This window comes from Camelus ferus, chromosome 10 (genome assembly GCF_009834535.1).
Source record: "Camelus ferus isolate YT-003-E chromosome 10, BCGSAC_Cfer_1.0, whole genome shotgun sequence".
Lineage (NCBI taxonomy): Eukaryota > Metazoa > Chordata > Mammalia > Artiodactyla > Camelidae > Camelus > Camelus ferus.
This window is the reverse complement of record NC_045705.1, coordinates 62,226,327-62,250,772: the sequence shown is the minus strand read 5'-3', so window position 1 is coordinate 62,250,772 and position 24,446 is coordinate 62,226,327. Positions and strand designations below refer to the sequence as shown.

General features: G+C 41.0%; 1 protein-coding gene and 1 long non-coding RNA gene across 3 annotated transcripts in view; one reads left to right on the top strand and one right to left on the bottom strand.

Moving 5' to 3' along the window:
* The first annotated feature begins 1,739 nt into the window (after nucleotides 1–1,739).
* LOC116666489 overlaps nucleotides 1,740–24,446 on the top strand; it is a 38,039-nt gene continuing 15,332 nt past the window's right edge. For both annotated transcript variants that reach the window (XR_004323380.1, XR_004323379.1), the window contains exons 1-2: nucleotides 1,740–1,826; nucleotides 2,002–2,082. This is a non-coding gene — a long non-coding RNA (uncharacterized LOC116666489). The remainder of the gene's footprint in view (nucleotides 1,827–2,001; nucleotides 2,083–24,446) is intronic.
* LOC102520496 (membrane-spanning 4-domains subfamily A member 12) lies at nucleotides 8,730–21,789 on the bottom strand. Its single transcript, XM_032489512.1, has 7 exons — nucleotides 21,673–21,789; nucleotides 16,890–17,177; nucleotides 13,139–13,276; nucleotides 12,446–12,502; nucleotides 10,746–10,862; nucleotides 9,115–9,225; nucleotides 8,730–8,917 (listed from the first exon to the last, which is right to left on the bottom strand). Exons 2-7 carry the CDS (start codon nucleotides 17,154–17,156, stop codon nucleotides 8,798–8,800), a joined length of 810 nt encoding a protein of 269 aa, XP_032345403.1. The 5' UTR covers nucleotides 17,157–17,177; nucleotides 21,673–21,789; the 3' UTR covers nucleotides 8,730–8,797.

Below are 24,446 nucleotides of genomic sequence, written 5' to 3'. Positions count from 1 at the left end.
TTCTGGAACAGTCACAGAGAGCTCATGTCTAGAAACCACTTCTCTATCTTTAGCAGGGATGCAACTCTTCACTGTCTTCAGAATAAAGTTCAAAGTCTTTGGCAGGGCCTATAAAGCCCTAGATGAACTGCTCCCTGCCCACCTTCTCAGCCTCATCCTGGCCACTCCCTCAGTTTCAACCCTAACAGCTGCCACAGAGACCTCTGGGAAGCCTCCTCTGCCTCACGAGTCTGTTAGATACTCCTCTCCTTGACCCCCTGATATTCTGTGCATACTTTATATTATGGTGCAATCTGAACTTGATTTTCAAGATTCGCTCCCAAGTCAGTGTGGGCGCCCAGAAGTCCAGAAATTCATTTCTCTATGTCCAGGGCCAGTCCTGGGCTGTGACTGAGAGACTCAACCTTGATGAAATAAACCACAATGAGGTATCACTTCACACTGGTCAGAATGGCCATCCTCAAAAAGTCTACAAATAACAAATACTGGAAAGGGTATGGAGAAAAGGGATCCTTCCTACACTGTTGATGGGGGTGTAAATTGGTGCAGCCACTACAGATTACAGTCTGGAGGATCCTTAAAAAACTAAAAATTGAAGTACCACATGACTGAGCAATTCCACTCCTGGGCAATATCCAGAAAAGGCAAAAACTCTAATTTGAAAAGATACATGCATCCCAAAGTTCATAGCAGCTCTATACACAATAGCCAAGACATGGAAGCAACCTAAGTGTCCATCAACAGATAAATGGAAAAAGAAGATGCGGTATATATACACAATGGAGTATTAGTTAGCATAAAAAAATAAAAGTGCCATTTGCAGCAACATGGATGGACCTAGAGGTTTTCATGCTAAGTGAAGTCAGTCAGACAGAAAGATGAATATTAAATGATACCACTTATATGTGGACTCTAAAAAACGAATACAAATCAATTTATTTACAAAACAGAAAGACACTCACAGACATGGAAAAGAAACTTACGGTTACCAAAGGGGGAAGGGTAGGGGATAAATTAAGAGTTTGGGATTAGAGGATACATATCACTATACATAAGATAGATAAACAACAAGGATTTACTGCATAGCACAGGGAACTACATTCAATACCTTATAATAACCTATAATGGAAAAGCATCTGAAGCTGTACACCTGAAACTAGTGCAATATTGTAAATCAACTACAGTTAAAAAAAAAGACTGGAGGCAGTGGAGGGTAGTGAGGCCCGGCCTTCCAGCCTCCGCACAGGGAGGGAAGGAGACACACAGGAGGGTGGGGGTGGGGAGGCCTTGAAATCTGTCTCCATGCCTCCTTGTGGCTTTTAAGTTAACAAATCCCGTAAGCAAAGCGACATCATTACCCCTCATTTTACATGTTCAAGGTCCCAAGGATCGACTCTCGCCCTCCGAGGTCCAGACCCTGGCTAAAGGAGGAGGGGTCCCCGGGTGGGCGGGTCACCCTGCCCGGGAGAGCTTGTCCAGCACCCAGTCTGCGGCCTCCCGCCAGTACAGGCCCGGCTGAAGATGCCGATCTCAGCTGGCGGCGCCCTCAGGGCCGGGTCCCCATATCCTGCCCAGCAGCCATCACTGAGGGACCAAGGCGCCCAGGACCCAGCCGGCCCTCAGGCTCCTCAGGTCTCGCAGGTCTCCAACGGCAACAGCGGGCTCCTGGTGCGCCTGCGCAACTCCAGTCCCCAGGAGGGTGCTGGGAGCAGAGCGCGTGCGCAGACTCACTAGAGTCTGGCCGACCGTGTGCTCAGACACGCGCCAACTACTGCTCGGTGTCTCTGGAAGTGTCTTCTCTTCCATTTCTGGTACTGGTCTGTCTGGTGAGCTTCTTATATATGCATCCGCTGCAGAGCAACCAGGATGGCTGAAGAAAGTCAGCCCTTCATCTTCTTGGTTCTCAAGGAAAAATTTTGGCCACGTAGGCGCTTTAGAAAGTGTACGTATTGGAAAAGTCTAGTAGCTGAGTCATTGACTCCTCTTTCTCTTATTTTTCAGACGTTATGTGGTGAAAGGAAGAAATTAATGAAGAGAATATATAGCAAGACACTGGAATGACTTTGTGATCCACCGGCTGAGGTGAGTTTCGCTTTCAGGTTTTACCTGGCATCAGTTTTATATTTGACATGGACAGGAGTTAAAACAGTTTTTTTTAAAAGAGATGTGAGAAATAGAGGTGGCAGCTAGAAGATAAAGAAGAGTCAGATCTGGGGACATGGATGAGGAAGTGGGGGGGAAAAACTGGAGCAAACAGTGTAATCATAAATGAACCGACATGTACAGATCTTCCTGTTATGCACGACTTACTGAGGTGTTAAAGTAACCGGAGAGCAGCTTCTGAATATTTATGAACTTTAATTTATTCCAGAAAAATTTACCTTGGTATTTTGGAAAAGTTAAAATTCAGGCTTGTGATGTAAATATTAGTGAATGATAGCCGAGTGAGCAAAACATTCCTGAAGAGAGACTGATTTTCTTTGATAAAGGAATTGCTGAAGTGCCACAGACACCTTTGGCCAAAGTACAACTACAAGTATATCTTAAAGCTGCAAAGAACTTTTATGGTAATTTTATGGCCTGAAAATCAGTTATAAACTCAGTTAACTATCTTCAGCCCCACAGCTAGCTTCCTTACATTGCAACTGTAAAAGTTCCCCCAATTAAAAGAAAAAAAAATATGCCAAGCTCTGCTGAAACCTTTACATTTTGTACTGGTCAGTATATCATTAAAAGTTTTAGTTTCATTTTTAAGTAATAAAATACCATAATTTATATCATTCGCATTTTTCTTTTGTGCTTTATCTGTCTATGAGCAGAGGGGCACCTGACAATATTAAGTAGTTCACATGCTAAAGAAACAGAAACTCACTTGAATGTACCTTTAACCTTAAGATTACAGATTTAGTAGAAATAAGAGTCAGTTCTGATAAGATGGTGCCCTGTTGTAACTTGCTGCCATGGTTGGTTGATTGATTGTGAGATAAGTGATACATCTTTTTCTTAAATATATATTTAAGGTTTAGCCAACAGTCTCTGGAAATTATCTTTACTTTGACCGTTTTCTTGAATTGGGCCCAAATATGGATTCATTTTTGTTCTGTGAATATGAATACATATTCATTCACATGTATTCAGTAGGAACATAGGTGAGAATAGATGAGTCAGTCAAACTGAGAGACAGGACATCCTCTGATAATATCACAGATCAGTAAACCAAACTTACTTTTCTCTGTCCCTATAACCTGGATTTGGAAATTCGGAATTCATTTATTTTTAGTTTTTTCCCTTTGAGCCTCAATAACTCTACATCTTCCACAAATAAATAGATAACTAGTTATGGTTTGACATCTAGTTTGACTTAACTTTTACTCTTTGTCATCTTAAATTTTTCTCCATATAGATTATGTTGTTAATTTCCCTCGAATTGGTTCTCAGGATACAAAAGACAAGAAACCCTGGGGAAACTAAGCAATTGGGTTTATTGTAGAAGCGCAATATGTATAAATATTTATATAAAGTAAGTGTGTATGTATATGTATACACATACATGCACACATACATACATATGTATAGTAAATTTCAGTTTTATATAGTCAGCGTTATTACTTAGTGATTATTTAATAAAATGCTAATGAACACAATTGACCCTTGAACAACAATGGGGGACCCTCATGCAGTAAAATATCCACGTATAACTTTACAGTCAGCCCTCCATATCCATGGTTGGGCATCTGTGGATTCAACCAACTATGGATTATGTAGTGTTGGATTGTGTATTTACATATTGGAAAAAAATCAGTATATAAATGGACCCATGCAGTTCAGTGTTATTCAAGGGCCAACTGTAGTTTAAAAGTTTTCTTTCTTCCATCCTTCCTCCCTCCCTCCCTCCCTCTCTTTCTCTCTTTCTTCCTATGTCCAGGCAATGTTACATGCCTTACATGTGTTTAAAGATAAACTGAGGTACATTAAAATCTTGAAGAGTTTGAGCAAACACTGATGTGAAGCTGACTGCACCAAACCAAAAATGGTTAGAAGCACTCTGCTGACAGGAACTAGGGGAAAGGTGTTTATAGAAGACAAGGGAGCAAAGCAAGGAAATTATTTGGTTGGCTATAGTTTATTTATTTATTTATTTATTTTTAACTTTTTTTTTTTATTGAGTTATAGTCATTTTACAATGTTGTGTCAAATTCCAGTGTAGAGCACAATTTTTCATTTATACATGAATGTACGTATATTCATTGTCACATTTTTTTTTCTCTGTGAGCTACCACAAGATCTTGTATCTATTTCCCTGTGCTATAATCTTGTTTATCTATTCTGCATATGCCTGTCAGTATCTAAAAATTTTGAAATCCCAGTCTGTTTCTTCCCACCCCCCGCCCCCTTGGCAACCACAAGTTTGTATTCTATGTCTATGAGTCTGTTTCTGTTTTGTATTTATGTTCTTTTTTTTTTTTTTTTTTTTTTAGATTCCACATATGAGCAATCTCATATGGTATTTTTCTTTCTCTGTCTGGCCTACTTAGAATGACATTCTCCAGGAACATCTGTGTTGCTGCAAATGGTGTTATGTTGTCAGTTTTCATGGCTGAATATTATTCCATTGTATAAATATACCACTTGTTCTTTATCCAGTCATCTGTTGATGGACATTTAGGCTGTTTCCATGCCTTGGCTATTGTAAATAGTGCTGCTATGAACATTGGGGTGCAGGTGTCTTTTTGAAGTAGGGTTCTTTCTGGATATATGCCCAGGAGTGGGATTCCTGGGTCCTATGGTAAGTCTCTATTCCTAGTCTTTTGAGGAATCTCCATACTGTTTTCCACAGTGGCTGCACCAAACTGCATTCCCACCAGCAGTGTAGGAGGGTTCCCTTTTCTCCACAGCCTTTCCAGCATTTGTCATTTGTGGACTTCTGAATGATGGCCATTCTGACTGGTGTGAGGTGATACTTCATTGTAGTTATGATTTGCATTTCTCTGATAATTAGTGATATTGAGCATTTTTTCATATGCCTATTGTTCATCATGTGATTTTTATCCTTCCTTTTGTCAATGTGGTGTATCACATTGGTTGATTTGCAGGGGTTGAACCATCCTTGCATCACTGGACTACATTCCACTTGAGCATGGTATAGAACCCTTTTTTATATATTGTTGGATTTGGTTTGCTAATATTTTGTTGAGGATTTTTGCATCTATATTTATCAAAGATATTGGCCTGTAATTTTTTTTTTTCTGTAGTGTCTTTGTCTGGTTTTGGTATCAGAGTGATGGTGGCCCTGTAAAATGTGGGAGTGTTGTGTCCTCTTCAGTCTTCTGGAACAGTTTGAGAAGGATAGCTATTAGCTGTTCAGTATATGTTTCATAGAATTCCCCTGTGAAGCCATCCAGGCCTGGACTTTTGTTTGCTGGGAGTTTTTTTTTTTAATTAAAAATTCAGTTTAACTACTAGTGATAGGTGTGTTTGTATTGTCTGTTTCTTCCTGATTCAGTATTGGCAGGCTGGAGATGGAGGGGCTAGAGCTGTTGCCGAGTGTGAGGTGGGGTTCCCCTCTACTTAGTGGCCATCACTGCCCTGTGTAGTGGAGGGTGGGGGGATTGGATCCCAAGTTGCTGGGGCAGAAGCCCTAAGGGACAGCTCTGTTGTCTTTAAGTTGGTGCTTTCCCCTCCCAGCACTGAGACCCTTGCCCCACAGTGGAGCAGTGTGGAAGCAATAGGCTCTCTGCTGCTGACAGGGCCTGAGTGGCGATGGGTCCGCCACAGACAGAGGTCCGAGCTGCCTCTGATGTGTCACCTATGCAGATGCCAGCAGTTGTTGCCCTTGTCTTGCTCAGGTGCTGCTCCAGGTCTGAATCCCTGGCTGAGCTCTCTCCTTGGTCCTGGCAGCCAGCCCTAGTTCCACTGCATTGCTGTGATGTGGAGTAAGCAGGGCTGGAGCGTTCCCTTGGTTCATGCTGAGGTGTGTTGGGGAGAGAGTGGGGAAACTGAGCATCTGCTAGAGCAGTCCTCAGTCTGCCCTCTCTGCTTTGCCTTGGGGGTTAACCAGCATGTGGGTGCTCCACACAGCGGAGTCTGGGCTTCCCACAGCCCTCCTGTTAGTCCCAGCAGCCCTCCAACCAGCCAAGGAGGCTCCTCTTCCCAGTATTGGACCCTGGGCTGGGGTGCCCAGTAAGGTGCACCAGCCACTCCCCAAGGTGAATCTCCACCTGTGTAATCTCCCTTCCCTCTGAGTCTCTCCTGGGGGGCACAGGTCCTGACCTGATCACTTCTCTTTCTTTCTTACCCGATTACGTGTGTGTCTTTCTTACAGCCTTGGTTGTACAGGTGTTTTTGTGTCAGTTTCCAGTTAGTTTTCAGTGAGGACTGCTCCACATGTAGATGTATTTTAATGTGTCTGTTGCAGTGGCAGCAAGGGGATGCTGGGGGATGAGTTTCACATCCTCCTACTCCACCATCTTGAGCAATCTCCCTGCCAAATTTTAAAGTGTTGCTAAATATTTGGGGGAGTGGGAAGAGTTGTGAAAAATAAAGTTGTGAGTACAACTTAAACAGGGTAGAGCCCACGTGTGGAGAAGGAGATTGAGTGAAGCCAGCTGAGTACTGCTGAGCTGGTGGAATTGAGTAAACAGCTATCCATTTTTATTTTTTATTTTTTCCCCTTCACATTTTATTTTATTTTTTTAATTGTTGTATAGTCAATTTATAATGTGTTAATTTCTCATGTACAGCATAGTGATTCACTTGTGCATATATATTCCTTTTCATATTTTTTTCATTATAGGCTTTAGCAAGGTATTGAATATAGTCACTGTGCTCTACAGCAGGACTTTGTTGTTTATCTATGCTATATATAATAGTTAGTACCTGTAAATCCCAGTCTCCCAACTTATCCTTCCACCCCTCCTTTTTCCCTCTGGTAACCGTAAGTCTGTTTTCTATGTCTATGAGTCTGTTTCTGTTTTGTAATTAGGTTCATTTGTGTTATGTTTTTAGATTCAACTTACAAGTGATATCATATGGTATTTTTCTTTTTCTTTCTGGCTTACTTCGTATGACAATCTCCAGGTCCATCCATGTTGCTGCAAATGGGATTATTTTATTCTTTTTTAGTGGCTGAGTAGTTTTCCATTGTATATACATAGCACAATTTCTTTATCCATTCATCTAATGGACATTTAGGTTGCTTACATGATTTGGCTATTGTAAATGGTGCTATGAACATTGGGGAGCATGTATCTTTTTGAATTAGAGTTTCCTCTGGATATATGCCCGGGAGTGGGATTGCTGGATCATAGGGTAAGTCTATTTTTAGTTTTTTAAGGAATCTCCATACTGTTTCCATAATGGCTGCAGCAAACTACATCCCCACCAACTGAGTTGAGTCATGGGGTAAACAGTTGAGAATTGAGTGAACAGCTATCAGGAGTGGAGAGGAGGTGGGTTTGAGGAGAGGAGAAAACATTTCCACGTTATGAATTGTCTTGTAGAGAATAGCCTGGAGGGAGGAAGGCTTCGTTTTCATTACAAACGGAAGGGAGAAAGGCAGAAATAGCCAGTTGTAGGGAAATGCTGATGTCTGAGTGCTCTCCAGCCTGTGGGAATTAGAAGGACACACAGACAACACGGCCACATTAGCCTGGCCTGCACCCCCACCTGCGTGGGCACACCCCGGTTCTCTGCACATCCCCACTTCCAGAGTATTTCAAGGAGTTTTCACATTGTCCTCTAGCACAGCAGACCTCTGCTGAGCCTCGGCACCGTGTGTGGGGCCCCCACTTTCCATCTGCATCTCAGCCTTCTCAATCTTGGCAGCTGCTTTTCTGGACGAAGGCTGCTTGGCCCCAGGTGCGGTCTCCCAGCAGTCCCTAAGCTCCGAGCCCCCCAGGGGTGTTTCAGCAGCCTTGCATTTCCTTCCGTCCTCCTTACGGAGCAGGAGCCTGACTACAGTCCATGCACAAATGAGAGTACCTCTTTCTCCAAAGGGGTCAGACCCGTCCCGGAAGTCAGGCTGGGAACCGGGCGCCACGTCCCAGTGTTTCAGCTTCTGCTTCAGATACCTGAGCTCACAGCTTCCTCCAGACCTTTTCCTTGATTCAAATCACTCTTGCAAATAAATGCCTGGGAAGTCTCTACGAGCTTCCTCCCAATCACCTAAATTCAGGATATGTTTGGCCAGCATCTGCTCCATGGGAAAAGGGAACTGTTGTGACTGATTACTTTTTAGAGGGATGTGACAAATGCAAATGTTGTTTGTATGGATTCTGGAAAAATAATTCTTGTGTTTTGGTTTTTTTTTTTTTTTTTTTGATTTGTTTTTCTTTTTTTTTTTTGGTTTCTGGCTTAACTATTTAAAAATTTTTAAAAAAATTTTATACAGTTTTTAAAGGTTGCTTTCCATTTATAGTTATTACAAAATTATTGGCTATATTCCCTGTATTGTGCAATACATCCACGAGCCCATCTTATACCCAGTAGTTTGCCCCTCCCCATCCCCACTGGTAACCACTAGGAAAGGGTAACATTAACAGGCATGTTTCTAACTTTAAGAGAGGTTCGGAGTCATTTGCAGCATGCTGGTCCTTTACTTTTGCCAGTGTGTGGTGGTGGCACGTAGGAAGAAACAGTAACAAGGAGATCTATCCAGTTATGATTCATGACAAACTAAGAGCAAATCTCCAAACAGTCTCTAAAGATCAGCAGTCATCGTGAGTGGTAGAGGCCAGCTTCTTAGGCAGTTTCTGCAGGTGGTTTTACCCCGTGAGATTGCATGATGTTCCTTTGTCTTTTAATACCCAGTGGTGGTAGGTGGGGTGAGCGCTAGGTGGCCATAATTTCTGGGAGGAACCGAGGGCAAGCCTGTGGTCAAGGGGCTGTTTGTATACACATTTGGAACAACCAGGACAGCCTGGAAAGAAAGAAGGAAGCAAGAAAATAGTTACTACAGTCCTATTCAGTACCCACCCCAACCCCGCCATGCTGGTTCCATCAGAGCTGAGGGCAGAGTGCGCTCTGGTAAACCCACAGTGGGGCTGCGCTGACACGTACGTGTATATTTCTCCATTACATACTCAGATTGCTTTACAGGGAAGAGGCCCAACTCACCCCATTGGTGTTGATGATTGCTTGGCTGGCATAATAGGCTGTGGTACAAGTTAGGCAGAACTCCAAGATGGAGAAGATGATCAGCATGGCTGAAATCCCTTTCCCAGCAAGCTGAAATCAGGAATAAACACACTGAAATTCTGACTGATCGGGGGGCTTCACTCAGGCTTCAGAAAGCTACTGACTCATCAGATGTGCTATTGCTTATCCTCGACTCGCTCTGGGATTATTTCTCGACTGTCATCACATGCTTATTTCAAAGGATTGTGAATTAATCTTGGAATTTCTTTAAAATGCTGGAAGACTTTTCTTTTCTCCAGTGGACTGTTTTATTTTGAAACATTGGAAAAGAAGTGGACTTTTTTTTTCTTTGTAGTGGCTTTCTTTATATACATATGTATAGATTTATCTGCTCATTAAGAAAGAAATCAAGCAATATAAAAGACAACCAGTCATCTCAAACACCACTGCCCAGAAATGAGCAAAATTAACACTTGAGGCCTATTATTCCAGAACTCTGTCGATGGGCAAAAGGCAAACGGAAAAATGGATGCATGGAGAGACAGAAAGAGAGGAGAAAAAAGAGAGAGCAAAAGAGAGAAATACTACTCTTTAAGAATGGAATCATTTTGTACTTCCTATTTTGAAGTAAAAGCATTACTTGATTTTAAAAGAATAAAAAGATGTTAAGTTAAATTAAGTTTTGGAAATTCTGAAAGAAGTTGACGTCATTTTATAAGTTTCAGTTTTAAGCAGGATTAGATGGTTGTTGATTATGAAAAATGAGTGAGTAGCACTCTTATTTTGTCTCTCATTTTATTGCTCCCCTCCTCACCTCGCCTCCTGATTTTTGTGCTTTTCACTCATGTCCTCACACTGCTTCTTCCTGCCTTTCTGAATTCTTGATTTACTTTACCTCATGTGTGTTGAACATTACGACTTTTTTAGCAGCAGTGCCCATGTGTGTTATTGTTCTTTTACTGAGAGTATCTTCCTGTTACTTTTATACTTTCACAAGGATTTTATTGGAGGTGTTATTCATGAGCCACATTTTCTTTTCATCAGAACTTTCTAGACATTGCTCCATTATTTCCCCTCATTGGATGTTCCTGGAGGAGTGACTGAGTCCAGCTGATTTTTTTTTCCTGCTTGTAAGTCATTTTGTTATTCTGCCTAAAATCTCAAAGAATCCTTTTCTATACCTTGTGCCTTAATAAGGATACATATGTGTATCACTATATATCAATATTAATATCTATATCTGTATCTCACTTACTTTGCATCGCTTTCTCCTGTTACAGATTATTCCCATTCAGTCTATAAATTCCATTATTATTTTATTTCAGGGAATTTTTTTCACTCTTTCTGTACACTCTTTAGGAGTCTCCCCAGTTGTTCATGTGACTCACCATGAGATGGACCAGTAAAGAAGGCCCTTCTGCCCTAGTCCATCTGCAGAGGTAACTCTCCCACTTTATTCTCTAGTCCTAGAGATCACATGACTAGGAGTAGGGCTGGGATAGAAAAAGGGAGTTTCTGCTAGAGCTGCTGGGCAGTAATGAGAAATAAAAACAGACCCACTCCACGTGAGTGGGAAGAGTGGAGGCAATGGCAGACCATAGGATACTTACCACCGCCCAGTAGTCTTGATTAGGTTGCCCATTGATGCTCACATCCACCAGCAACAGAATCACCCCAATGAAGACAAAGACAGAACTGACAATATTCATTCCCAGGCTGCTTTTTATCTGATAGAGATGACAAGAAGAAGAAATAATATATAGGGTGAATGATAAATAAGAATCAATTAAATCTAATGGTTCTTATTCTCTGAAACTTTGAAAAAAAACTTGGAGGTTGAAATGATTTTTTTCTCCTCTGCCCTTCTGAGTAGTTACCACGAAAGCCATTTGGCATGCAGCATAAATGTAGGGTGTCTCTAAAATGTGTATAAAAACGTGAATAGGCCAAAGCAGAAGGTCATGTACAGTAACAATGATACTCCCTTTTTTACAACAATAAAATGACAAACTTTTAATGAGCACGTTTCTGTCACAGTCACTGTATTAAATTATTTAAATACATTATCACATAGAGCTCTTATAACCACCATATGCAGTAGTACTGTATAGCATTCCAGTTTTATAGATGGAAAAGTATATATACACGGAATCTTTGCTGATCAATTTAGGAATTTTGTTAGGCTTCTGGGGGTAGAGGTGTCTGGGCACAGTACAAAAGTTTCCCCAGCTGCTACAAGAAGATCTTGAAATTCAGCAGAGTAATTGTGAAACCCAGCCCTCGCTGAATTGTTAGGAGTTCTTCGGAATGCGCTGCTGCTTCAGCATGCCTGCGTCTTCCACAGGCTCCTGGAAATATGGCTTTAGGTATAATTTTAGTAGCTGTCTTCTCCCAATGGACAGATTCTCTGCTTGGACAAGCTTAGTTAGAGGGAAGCATCCCTAAATCATGCAGAGAGAGGGTGCTTTGTTTTGTTTTTGGAGCACAGCAGGAGTGGTTAATCAAGATTAGACTGATTTGATCTAATCTAATGTGAATTTAGTCTAGTCTAGTCCAATCTACTCTGGGAGAGCATGAGCAACACAATTCTATGTTCCTGTTCTCCCATTCTTCCCTCCTGTGCTGGATTAAATATAATCTTGAAACCACCTCTGCTCTAGTTGCCTCTAACTCTTGGCAAACCGTTTTATTTCTCCTGTTTCAGAAGTGGACTAGGAAACTGCAAAAGGTGGAGTGCTATGGCCAGGAGAATGGAAGGCCTGTCTCAGTGATGTATTTTTATGAACTCTTCTTAGGTGGTGAGCTGGGTGTTTTTAGTGGTGGTTTCAAGAACTATGATGCAAAAGTCAGATCTGAATAACAATAGGAGAGACACACAAATGAAAAAAATAAAGTTCCAAGGCAAGGCAGAACTGGGAAAGGGCCAATGAGTAGCAGCATCTTTGATACTGAAGTGTCAAGCACGTGTTTCTGGGCCCCTTGGATTCTACTTGGAGTTCCAGCAATGCTCACAATGTTCCCCCAGCTCAATGTGACCCCACTGAACCAGAGAGCCTCAGGAAACCCCATCTGTACTAATTTCCACTCTTGTGAATTAAAGAGGCGGGATGGGGAACTCTGCCATTTCCTGAGTGGCAAATCGTGTGGACGATGCGAAGACACACATATCATGGAGAGGCAACCAACAGATATTTTGGGGAAAAAAATGCCCCCCCTTCTCATTTTCTGAATCCACCTTCTCTGTTTTATTCCCCAAATAAATTAAATTAATCCTTAAAGGGGTTTAAAAAGTAGAAACATTCTAACTTACCAGGGAAGGGGAAAGCTGCTTGCATGCTGATATGCAGAGAGCTCCAGTAATAATGAACTGTAAAAACAGACAGATGTATTTGTGAAATGATGAGTTCTTTGGTTGTTCCTGGAAATTACTTCTCTCTATATCATCATATTAGTCTATTTATATTTCCCTCTCAAAAATTCTTCCCATTCTTCTCAATTTTTGGAGTAACACTCAAGAGATTATGACCTCTTGACTTCCTTTTTTGTCTCCTTAGTTTCTTTCATATAAAGAACTCATTCCCTTGTAAACTTTCTTTGTTCTGATGACTTCTGACCTCACTGTTCAGTCTCTTCTCATGATCAATTGCTATTTTAAATCATGTTCCCAATTACCTCCTTTTGCTGCTCTCCACCCAACACATACATTTCCATCTAAATTGTAATAGGGAAGTAAGACTTTGGTTTGCTAATTACTTGATCAGAGTAAACTTTATCGTGTGAGTTCAGGCTGCAAGTTAAAATAGAGAACAAAAGCTCTCCCTTATTAGATGTTAATTAGATATCTATCTATCTATCTATCTATCTATCTATCTATCTATCTATCTATCTATCTAAATTCTCCAGCCGATCAGATGCAGGGCTTATTAAAAGATGAGTTGTGCATAGACTGGGGACAGCTATCTTCGATGAACTGAGCAGGAGAATGTTCCAGCAGTCTACTCACAGAGAGGCCGCCCCAGAATGGATATCCGCTAATAAAGGAAAGGGAAGCAAAACCCAAAACATTTCTGTAAGTGACGTTCATTAGACCCAAAATAATTCCGAAGCCAATGTGCATCGATCCAATTATGATCTGGATTGCCTGGAAAAAGAAAATAGACACTTAAAAACTGCTCCTTCAAAAAAAGTATGAAAACAAATATATATATGTATGTATATGCAAGACTGGAATATTGTGCTGTTTATGAGAAATTGACACATTGTAATTGATTATACTTCGATAATAATTAAAAAAATTTGCTCCTTCATCTTCAGGCACCCCTGAAACATGACTGTCATTGCTGCTGTTGCTTGTTTATTGTCAACTCTGCCAAGACTTACGGGTGGCATTGAGCTGCACCCCTACAGGAGGTGGGCCATTAAGATTTTGACTACACTAGCATCAGGGACTCGGCATAAGGCCTTGATTGAGATATTTGGGGATGCTTGTGCAGGTGGCCCAAGGAGAGTTCTTTAGAAAGTGCTACTGCTTACTCGTGCGTCAGAATCCCTGAGAGGCTCCAAGACTCTTAGAAAAAATGCTTTAACTGTGACTTCGATGGCTATCTTTTGTAAACAGACCAGTTCTCTGCTTGTTTAATCTCAGATATGGGGAAAGTATCAATGAAGGAAAAAACAAATATTAGGCATTAACTACATGCTTAGTAATATTCTAAACACTTGACACTTATTGTACATGTAATCCTTCCAACAATGGGATGGAGACAGAGATACAAAGAAATTAGGTGTCGGTCTTAGTCTGTTCAGGCTGCTGTAATAAAATACCACAGACTGAATGGCTTATAAACAGAAGAAATGTATTGTGCACGGTCCTGGAGGCTGGGAAGTCCAAGTTCAAGGTGCCAGCAAGGTCAGATTCTGGTGAGGGCTCTCTTCCTGGTTCATAGCTCACACCTCTCTGTGTCCACATGTGGTGCAAAGGGCTGGGACTCTCTCAGGAGCCTCTTTCATGAGGCACTAATCTCATTCATGAGGGCTCCACCCTCATGACCTAATAAGCACTTCCCAAAGGCTCACCTCCTAATACCATCATCTCTGAGAGTTAGGATTTGAACATACGAATTTGACAGGGTGACACAAATATTCAGACCATAGCAGTGCCTGAAGTCACACATTTGCTGAGGGGCAGCTCTGGGAATTTAATATAGCAGAGTGACTCCAGAGCCCACATCTTAACCATTCAGTACAGCCTTCCCTCAGGCTCGGCTCAGCTCCACCTCTTCCATGAAGTCTTCTTGATTACCCCAGTCAATTTAAGCTATCTTTTTCCGCCTAAATTTCTGTTGTATATTACAGTATAAATCACACAGCATATTACTGGTTTTGTGCTCATTTACACGGTTTGTCAATTGCAGGTATATGAAATTTCCTTACTGGCGTATCCATATGTTCTCAAAGACAGTGGATACATCTTTGTACCTCTTAGCGCACCTTCCTTCATCCCAGATAAACAGATTTGCGAGAGATAACTGTTGCTACATTGGACCAGAAGGTACACTGTTTCTTCCCAAGTTAACATCTTATCTATCCAGGAAGACTGCAAATACAAGGATTGCTGTTTATTTCTTCAGTAAAGCGCTACCACATACAATTAAATTGAATCAGAATTAGACAGAGAGAAAAAAACCACACAGCTTCCTAAATAATGCTGATAGATTAATATTTTTTGACAATGAAGTTGAGACACCAATAAAGCCTATGAACCTTCTCACCTCAACAACTGTTCTTATACATCCATACATTCACACACCCCACATTTGCTTATAACTTCAGAAGTGTCCTGGCTTTTAGCCAGTTGTGGGTCTCGGTTGAAGAACTCTGGCATTAGACATAATTACTTGGTTTTGCAACCTCTTCTCTAGAGCAGCAATTGCAGCATCTGGCTCTAAGCTTTCCATCGTCATCCTTGCCATCATCTTGATGAGGAGCAATTAGATCTGGATTAAAACTGGCCTTTCTTTGGCCTAGTAGGACCCTGGAGGTACCATGTACTGATCAGAATTGCTTGTTGGCCAGACTTAGTAAGTTAGTCTTTTCATTCCTTCTGGACTTTTGGCCACAGACCCACTTTAAGCTCTGGGTCAGTTGTGACAGATGGTCCACTCACATTCTCCTGCCAGGGGCCCCTGCACCGTTGGGTGACCAGGGGCTATTAACAGCACAGATGTACAGTCTTCGGGGAGAAGAAGGTGCTTCTGTTAGCCGAATCTTTTAAAAAGACAAAACAGCACTTTAAAGCACTTTTATTGAGCACCTCTTTGGTACCAGGCAGAATGTTCTAGTGACTCTACCGTGAGACTAAAAGCCAAAGCCTCCTGTCCTGCAGGCCGCACAGAATCTGATCCCCTCTGCCCTCCTTCTGACTCCCCACTCCATCTGTCATTCTGTTCTGCTTTACTCGCCTCCTCCCTGTTCTTCAGACACGCCACACACATTTTCCTCTACAGACCTTTGGCTTTGCCTGGAACCTGTTGCTCTGACATCTGCGCGGCTCGCCCATCACGTCAGGGCTTTGCTCAGATGTCATCTTCTAAGGAAAACCTGCTCTGGCCAGCTTGAAATCGCTACCCCTCACTGCCTGGAACCGCTTATCCCTCCCACACTTCTTGATTCTCTCCATATCTTTGATCACCTTCTAACACACACTGGACTTCAGTTCTTTATTGTGTATGTAGGCTGATTTCCCCCGGTAGGTTCTCAGGTCCGCAAGGGCGGAGATTGTGCCTGTTTGGTTCTCGGCAGTATCCCCAGCACCTGTGAGGGGTCAGTTGGACCATGTGCTAGTTTGTCCCACTTCCTCAGTGGGAGCAGGGAATTTCCTCTATTTGCAGGAGGAGGATCTAAGCGGCCACCTCCCAGCTTAGGTCTGCCTGTTGGAGGGGGACCAGGGCACATTTTTTCTTTCCTAAGGTGGCTAGAAGAGTTTCTGGCACATAATGGGCACTCAGTCTCATTTACTGAATGCTCTAGCAGAGAAGTTAGAGCTGCATACAGGGAGGGACAGTGCTATTTGGTGGAATTGTGTTAATGGCGTGAAAAGCACAGCAAAGGGACTAACAGCTCTGCCTCTGGAAGTGGAGTCTTCCTGTACAAGGAAGGCGTGATTTACAGTGTCTCTCCATAGACTAGATTATGAAGGGTCAAAGTGCCCCTTGTGGAGAGAACTTGGCAGTTAGGTCGTAACATCTCCAGGGGCACTGGAAGGGCATGGCAGATGGAATGGCCCCTGATTCTTTCACATCCAGTTTCCCCAGATGACCCATTTGTAGTTCTATTTGTAAAGCAGCCATCAATGTTCATATTAATGTGAATTTATCTCTATACAAATACCAGGCTTGAAACTAATTCAGAGACAGGATTTGAGGGTACCCAGAATACCCTTTGTAGAAATGAGACCAAGCTAGAAATACTGGTATTCCCATAATGTCAATGTTACTGAATTGTCCTGCTGGGAAGAATCTTTTATCACCCGTTAGATTTTTGCTTGAATCTAAAATGAAATGAGCTCAGGGTGAAGTCGATAGGCAGACTGATTATTTCTACCCAGAAGGGATACTGTTTCCAGAGTATCATTCAGAACTTTTTAATGATTGGGTGTATGCCACAAGATCATAAACTTCTCTCCACCTATAATTTATAAATACAATAAACCCTTACAAATGCAACATTAAAATTCTAGTAGTAAGTAGACTTACCCCAATTGTCTTTGCTTCTTCTTTAAAGTTCGTGGCTCTTGTTCCGATAATTGGGTTTACCATTTGTATATTTCCTTGACTCTGCTGACTGTTAGTGACGATTCCAGGGGAAGTGATAAAGGGAGGCTGACTACTCGGAGCTTGGTTTCCCAGGTGGTTGAAACTCAGAGGCTGTTGAGACCCAGGAGCCATCGAGTTGCTTGGTGGGTAAGGACTGAGTGTGGTTTCATACACTGTGGAGTGGTTGGTTGACTTGGATGACATCATTATGTCCTAAGTATTATGAAACTTAACAAGAAGAGAAACTTACCCAGATAAGAAACTAAAGATAATCTTGTCAAATATCAATTATCCTTGCAAATGGAGGAAAGCAAGTGAGCAGTTGATGGGCAATGACAACCAATAGAAACATGATTCTTATTTGACTTGAGGATCCTGTACATCCTACAGTTTGAAGGAAGTGAAGGAAGGGAAGAGGGGGATAAGTTTACTTTCCAATTGCTATTTGATTTTGCAAAGTATTTATATATATATAAGATATATATATCTTCTGTGAGTTTACTGCATCTGAAGAACAACAGAGAGAGGGAAGAGAGGTGGTAGGCAGAGTAACACACCCTCCCTCTCCCCCCAGAGATGTCCACGTTCTAATGCAGGAAACTGAATACGTTAGGGGACGTGGCAGAGGGATTTAAGGATTTATGGTTGATAATGAGCTGACCTTAAAACAGGGAGAGTTCCCTGGATTATTTGGGGAGGCCCAGAGGAGTCACAGGAGTCCTTAAAAGTGGAAGAGAGAGGTAGAAGAGAGTCAGAGAAAGAGATGTGATGATGGATGTTGTTGAGTCAGAGAGATGTTGTGCTGCTGACTTTGAAGTCAGAGGAAACGGGCCATGAGCCAAGGGACGTGGTGGCATCTAGCAGCTAGAGAAAGCAGGAACAGATCCTTTCCTAGAGAGTTCAGAAGGGAATACAGCTCTGCTGACACCTTGGTCTTAGCTCAATGGAACTGGTGCTGGATTTCTGACCTACAGAGCTGTCAGGTGATGAATTTGTGTTATTTTAAGCCAGTAAGTTCCTGGTAATTTGTTATATCAATAAATAGATAATGAAGACAGGGGCCAAGAATACAACTGGATGGTGAGAAAGGCAGTCCAAGATTTAAAATTATTTGTCAGTACTTTTACAAGTAGATAATTCACATGTGATCCATTAAGTTGATTCTCTTGTTCTTTAAGAAAAATACTCTTGAGATTCCCTACTCATTTTTGACCTGCAGGCATAGGACATCTCTAGTCCTTGGTGGCCAAGGGGAATTTTGTTGCAAATAAACCAGCACTCGATACGGAGAGCAATCACTGTTACCCCTTGGGAAAAGAAATCATGACACTTAAAAAATTTTTGTCATCATTGTCCTTAGATTCCTTTTTTGAGACCTCCTCTCCAAACCATTTTCTTGTACGTTGTGAATGTCAAGAAGGTAGTCCTGAATGCCCTCATCCTTGGTATGAAGTGTGAGTAGCTTGCTGAAGCTTTCCAGCACTGGTGTTTTAACAGGGGCAGTTATTCAGACCATGTCCTCATAGAATCCTGAAATTTCAGGGTAGGGAAGAGCCTCTCCAATTATCCTGTCCCATTCCCTTGGTTTATAGAAAAGAAATGGAATCTGTGAAAGGTGAAACACCTCAGTCAAGGTTACCCGGGAAATGTTTGGCAGAGCCAGGAATAGACCATGGGCTCTTGTCTGTGGGTGGTAGTCCCCCTCCAGCTGCTCTGCTTATCCTGGGGGCTGACAGAGTGTGTCTTCACCTGGTGACAGGTGGCAGGGTATTGACTCTGCACCTGCAACTGCCCAACAACAAAACTACTGTTTGTGGAGATGTTGTGGAGAGGACTTTATAAACCAGACTGACTTCTTAGTCACTCAGTAGTTAAGTTAGGAAGGGCTCTGCTCAGCGAGCCCCAGGTGAACGCTTACCAGTGGCACCGTGGGGCCTGTGAACTCTGGGTTAGAATTCTGACTCCTCCAACCAGCTCTGTGTCTTTGGCAAGTTTCTTAACCACTCTTTGCCTTCGTTTCTTGTCTATAAAATGAAGGTAATAAGGGTGTCTTCCTTATAGGGTCACTTTGAATATTAAAGAGTAATTCCATGTAAAGTGTTTAGAATTGTACCTGTTACAACTCCATGGGTTGGCTGTGTTATTAATGCTGTGTTAAGTAGGTGAGATATATTATCTCTTAGTCTTTACAAACACTCAAGAGATAGGCACTTACATCATCCCCACTTCACAGTGAGGCAATTGAATCTAGAATCTACACTTACTTACCCTAAGCTCCTCAGCTGCTCGATACAACTAAAAAAGGTCGAAAACTCAATATAAAGGTAGAAGACACATGTTGGAAACGTCTGATTACAAGGGGATTACTTTTTCAAAGTAATTTTAATCTACAGGCAGTTATTTCTAACAAGAAAAAAGAATCAACTCCATAGCTGTGATTCTTGGAGTGACTCACTATAGTTCTCAAATTTTAACGTTTGAGAGTACAAAGTTTTTATATCCCGTGGGTCTGGTTTCTGTGGCCATTTAGTGTTCAGGCTCTCATCTGCTTCTTCATTAATCCCCCATCTGCTACTTCACTAAACTCTGGGGCCTCGAGCAATTTTCTTGACCAGATCCCTGTTAGTCCCTGTGTCCCGACTGTAGAGTGAGACTAGTGATGCCGATCCAAGGGGCTGGTATGAATATCAGACAATCCTAATTCTCGTGAAGTTGGTGAACAGCTGTTGGCAAGGGCTTAATAAAAGGTAACTGTCATTCTATTATTAGAGCTCCAAATCTTCTGTCCCTGCTTAAACAGTGGCTGTGGCCGTATGAAAAGTTTATAATAGAGCTTGAGCTTCAAAAGGTCAATGCCAAGATCAAGGAGATAGGAGATGAGGACTCGGGACAGTAATTAACCAGAACAAGAATTTTTAAAAGTGTTTTTTAAAGTGTTAAACAATTAAACTGTTTTTACATATATGTGATCTCATTACCTCCTATTTCAGTTATTGATCATTGTAATTTTTTCGGTCTCATTGAGTCATTTGATAAGAAAACTCCAGGCTTTCCATCTACTTAACATTTTTTGATTTCATATCTGCTATTTAGTTTCTGGATCAAGGCTTGTGAGTTCCATATAGAACCTAGATTATTAATATTTATAAGGATCATGCTGGGGGGTGGAGGTATTTAGCTCAGTGGTAGAGCGCATGCTTAGCATGCATGAGGTCCTGGATTCAATCCCCAGCATCTCCATTAACAACAACAACAAAAATTTAAAGATTATGCTGGTCTCAGATTCATTTTTCCTGGGTCAAGTTTTGGTCTTATGAAAAAGATTATGGAGCTGAGACAGTCTCAATCATTTTAGTTTATACCAAAGTGACTTAATGTGTAAATAACCTTACTAGTTATGTATAGTTTGGTATAAAGGGAAGAAAAAATGCTTAGAGGAATAACTAAGTGATTATCTAGTTGAAATAAGGATAATCCTATAAATGATGGAAGAAAAAGGAAACCAGTGCATAGGCTCTTTTCTTAGATTCTACCTATTAGTGCAATTTTTATCTTAATCTTTGGTAAAATACTTACTATTGATTGTCTTTTTTTCCTAAAAATTAGAGCAACTGCATTTATTTTTAAGCAAAGGAACACATCAAAAAACAGAAGGGCCAATGAGATCAAAAAGAGAAAACTGTAGCAATAAGAGGAAAGCTCACCAATTTGCTCTGATTAGATAATTTCAAATAAAAACTGGAAAGTTTATTTTTTTCTAGTTGCCTTCTACCTCTCTTCCACATTAATTTCTCAGAGTGAAGATGACTACTGTCTTTTGAGAAGACACTGTAACATATAGTAAAACAATCCCAAATCATTTCCGCATTATCACCCAGTACATTGGCAAATAAAAATACTGACCTAGTGCAAGTGAGTGATTTTTTCCCCACCTACTTTTATTTTTGCCGTAAAAAAGCACGTTAATTAACATGTATTACGAAACCAAGTGCTCCAGTATTTCTGTGTGGTCAGGTAGTCTCCACGTTATCAGCACTTGCTGACAATGGGACATTGCTTCCTCCATGATTTATATTCATGGAATGGCATAAATTTGAACCTCCTATGTCACCTTTCTTAGCATGAGCTTTTTTTTGAATTTTTTAAATTGATTTACAGTATTAGTTTTAGGTGTACCACATAGTGATTCAATATTTTTATAGATTATACTCCACTTAATGTTATTACAAAATAGCGTCCATATTTCCCTGTGCTGTAAAATACATCCTTGTTGCTTATTGATTTTATCCATAGTCGTTTGTACCTCTTAATACCTCTGTCTTGCCCTTCCCCCCTTCCGTCTCCCCACTGGCAACCACTGGTTTGTTCTCTATGTCTGTGAGTCTGTTTCTGTTTTATACATTCATTTGTTTTAATTTTTAGATTCTACCTATAAGTGATAACATACAGAATTTGTCTTTCTCTGTCTGACCCATTTGATTGTTTTTTCTCTAAGTGTCTTTTACTTGCTCTATAGCACCTGACATTCTCTTTCATGTCTCTCCTGGTTTTCATCCCTCTCATGGTTTCTCCTCCCTTACTATCTACTTGCCCAACAGAGAGCCAAGAGTTGGCACCACCTCTCCAGCCCAGGGATGGCGTGCCTCAGGGAGCCCGCGCCAGGTGGGCCAGATGCACCTAGATCTGCGTGAAGAGACAGGCAAAGATGTGTCAGTGGACTTACTCTGTTCCTTTGGTACCTCTGCGCTCTCTCTTCCTCTTCTCCAGGCTCTGTGCCAGTCTGTGACACTCCCCTGTATATTATCAGTGCTTTTTGTTTCCTTATTTCCAACCAACCTAACTTTATTTAATTCCAAAGTTCTTTTAGACTTGATTCCTTTACCCTGAGTGGATGCGTAGGCCGGTTTGCAAACTTTGGAATGAGCTGTCCTTTCGCACCTTCCCCTCCCTCATACTGGGAAGCCTTTTCTGACACCCTGTTTCAGCAATTCATCTTGTAAAGTTATAGGATAACTTCTTTCTTTTAATTAAAAAATGGATTCTGGAAAGTTTAATTTGTGGATCTTCTTTTGATAGGATATAAAATGCACAAGGTGATTGGTAATAGCTTCTTGCAGATGTGTAAGGTCAAAGCCATCATTCACTTCTTTGCTAGTTGTTGTTAAATTAGGCTCCCTGCGATCACCATCCATAAACATTCTGGTTTTCTAACTTTCTGGTGTTTGTTTTTGCCCCTTCACCTTACCTGCCATTGTAAAACACATTGCTTAGGCCTTCTGCCCAATTTTTGATTGAGTTGTCTGTTTTCTTGTTATTGAATTGTTACAGTCAGAATTGGCATCATTAAAAAGTCCACAAATGATAAATGCTGGAGTGGAGAAACAGAAACCTTCCCACACTGGTTGGTGGGAATGTAATTTTTTGCGGTCACTGTGGAAAACGGTATGGAGGTTCCTTAAAAAACTAAAAATAGCATTACCATGTGACCCAGCAATCCCACTCCTGGGCATATATCCAGAGGAAACTCTAATTTGAAAAGATACATGCACCTCGATGTTCATAGCAGCACTGTTTACAATAGTCAAGACACAGAAGTAACCTAAATGTCCATCAACAGATGACTGGATAAAGAAGCTGTGGTATACATATAAATGAAACACTATTCAGCCATAAAAAAGAATGAAATAATGCCATTTGCAGCAACCTAGAGATTATCTACTAAGTGAAGTAAGTCAGACCAAGAAAGGCAAATAGCATATGTTATTACACTCATATGTTGAATCCCCCCAAAAAAGGCACAAATGAATTTATTTACAAAACAGAGACTCACAGACACAGAGAACAAACTTATGGTTCATTTGTTCTTGAGTGTACTCTGCCTCTGTCTCCACTCTTCCTGGTTGGCTCTCATTGACCTTCAGACCCAGCCAGACCCAGTTCTTTACAAGTTCCCTGCTCTGGGACAGAGTCTGACACACCTGGACACAGAGATCTCAAACCCTCACACACTTCCTGACTGTATGACCTTAGTCAGATTTCTCGCCATGCTGACTCAGCCCCTCCCCATCTATAAAATGGCAGTTAAATCTATTACAGGGTATTTCTGAATGTTAAAGGAGATTAATGTAAAACCAGATAGTGTCCCATAAACAGCACTTGACATTACAACATGTGACATGTTAAGGTTGGTTTGTCAACCGTTACCCACCCCCGCCATATGAAAATTTGAAAAAATGGAAGCCTTACTTATAACATTATTCAATGAGAAAATTCTGTGGAGAACATTGGAAATAGGAAGTGAAGTATTTGTGTTTCCCCAGATAAGAACATAGTTTGGTCTCAACTTTTCAAAAATGTGACTATTACCGGACTCACTTATTTGATTGATATGTTCAATATTTAAATGATCTTAATAATTCTAAGGCCTAGAAGGAATGTGATATGTTTTTTCCCCCGTTTTTATTGAAGTATAGCTAAATTACAATGCTGTGTTTATTTCTAGTGTTAAGCATAGTGATTCATTTATACATACATATTCCTTTTCATATTCTTTATCCTTATAAGGTACTAAAAGGCATTGAATATATAATTCCCTGTGCTATACTGTAGGACCTTGTTGTTTATCTGTTTTATATATAATAGTTAGTATCTGCAAATTCTGAACTCCCAATTTATCCCTCCCCACCCTCTTTCCCCCTTGGTAACCATAAGTTTATTTTCTGTGTCTGTGAATCCGTCTCTGGTTTGTAAGTAAGTTCATTTATGTCCCCTTTTTTTTTAAGATTCCATATATAAGTGATATCATATGGTATTTTTCTTTCTGGCTTACTTCACTTAGTATGACGATTTCCAGGTCCATCCATGTTGGTCCAAATGGCATTATTTTATTCTTTTTTATGGCTGAGTAGTATTCCATTGTATATATACACCACATCTTTATCCAGTTATCTGTTGATGGACATTTAGGTTACTTCCATGTCTTGACTATTGTAAATAGTGCTTCTATGAACATTAGGGTGCATGTATTTTTTCAAATTAGAGTTTCCTTTGGATATATGCCCAGGAGTGGGATTGCTGGGTCACATGGTAATGCTATTTTTAGTTTTTTGAGGAATCTCCATACTGTTTTCCACACTGACTGCACCAAATTACATTCCCACTTAGAGTGTTGGAGGGTTCCTGTCTCTTCACACCCTCTTCAGTATTTATCGTTTGTTGTCTTTATAATGATGGCCATTCTGACCTGTGTGAGGTGATACCTCACTGTAGTTTTGATTTGCATTTCTCTGATAATTAGCAGTAATAAGCATATTTTCATAAGCTTGTTGGCCATTGTATGTCTTCATTGGACAAATTCTCTTTGGGTCTTCTGCCCATTTTTTGATTAAAAAGTGGTTTTTTGTTGTTGTTTTTGTTGTTGTGTTGTGTGAGCTGTTTGTATACTCTGGAAATTAAACCCTTGTCAGTCCCATCATTTGCAAATACTCCTCCCATTCT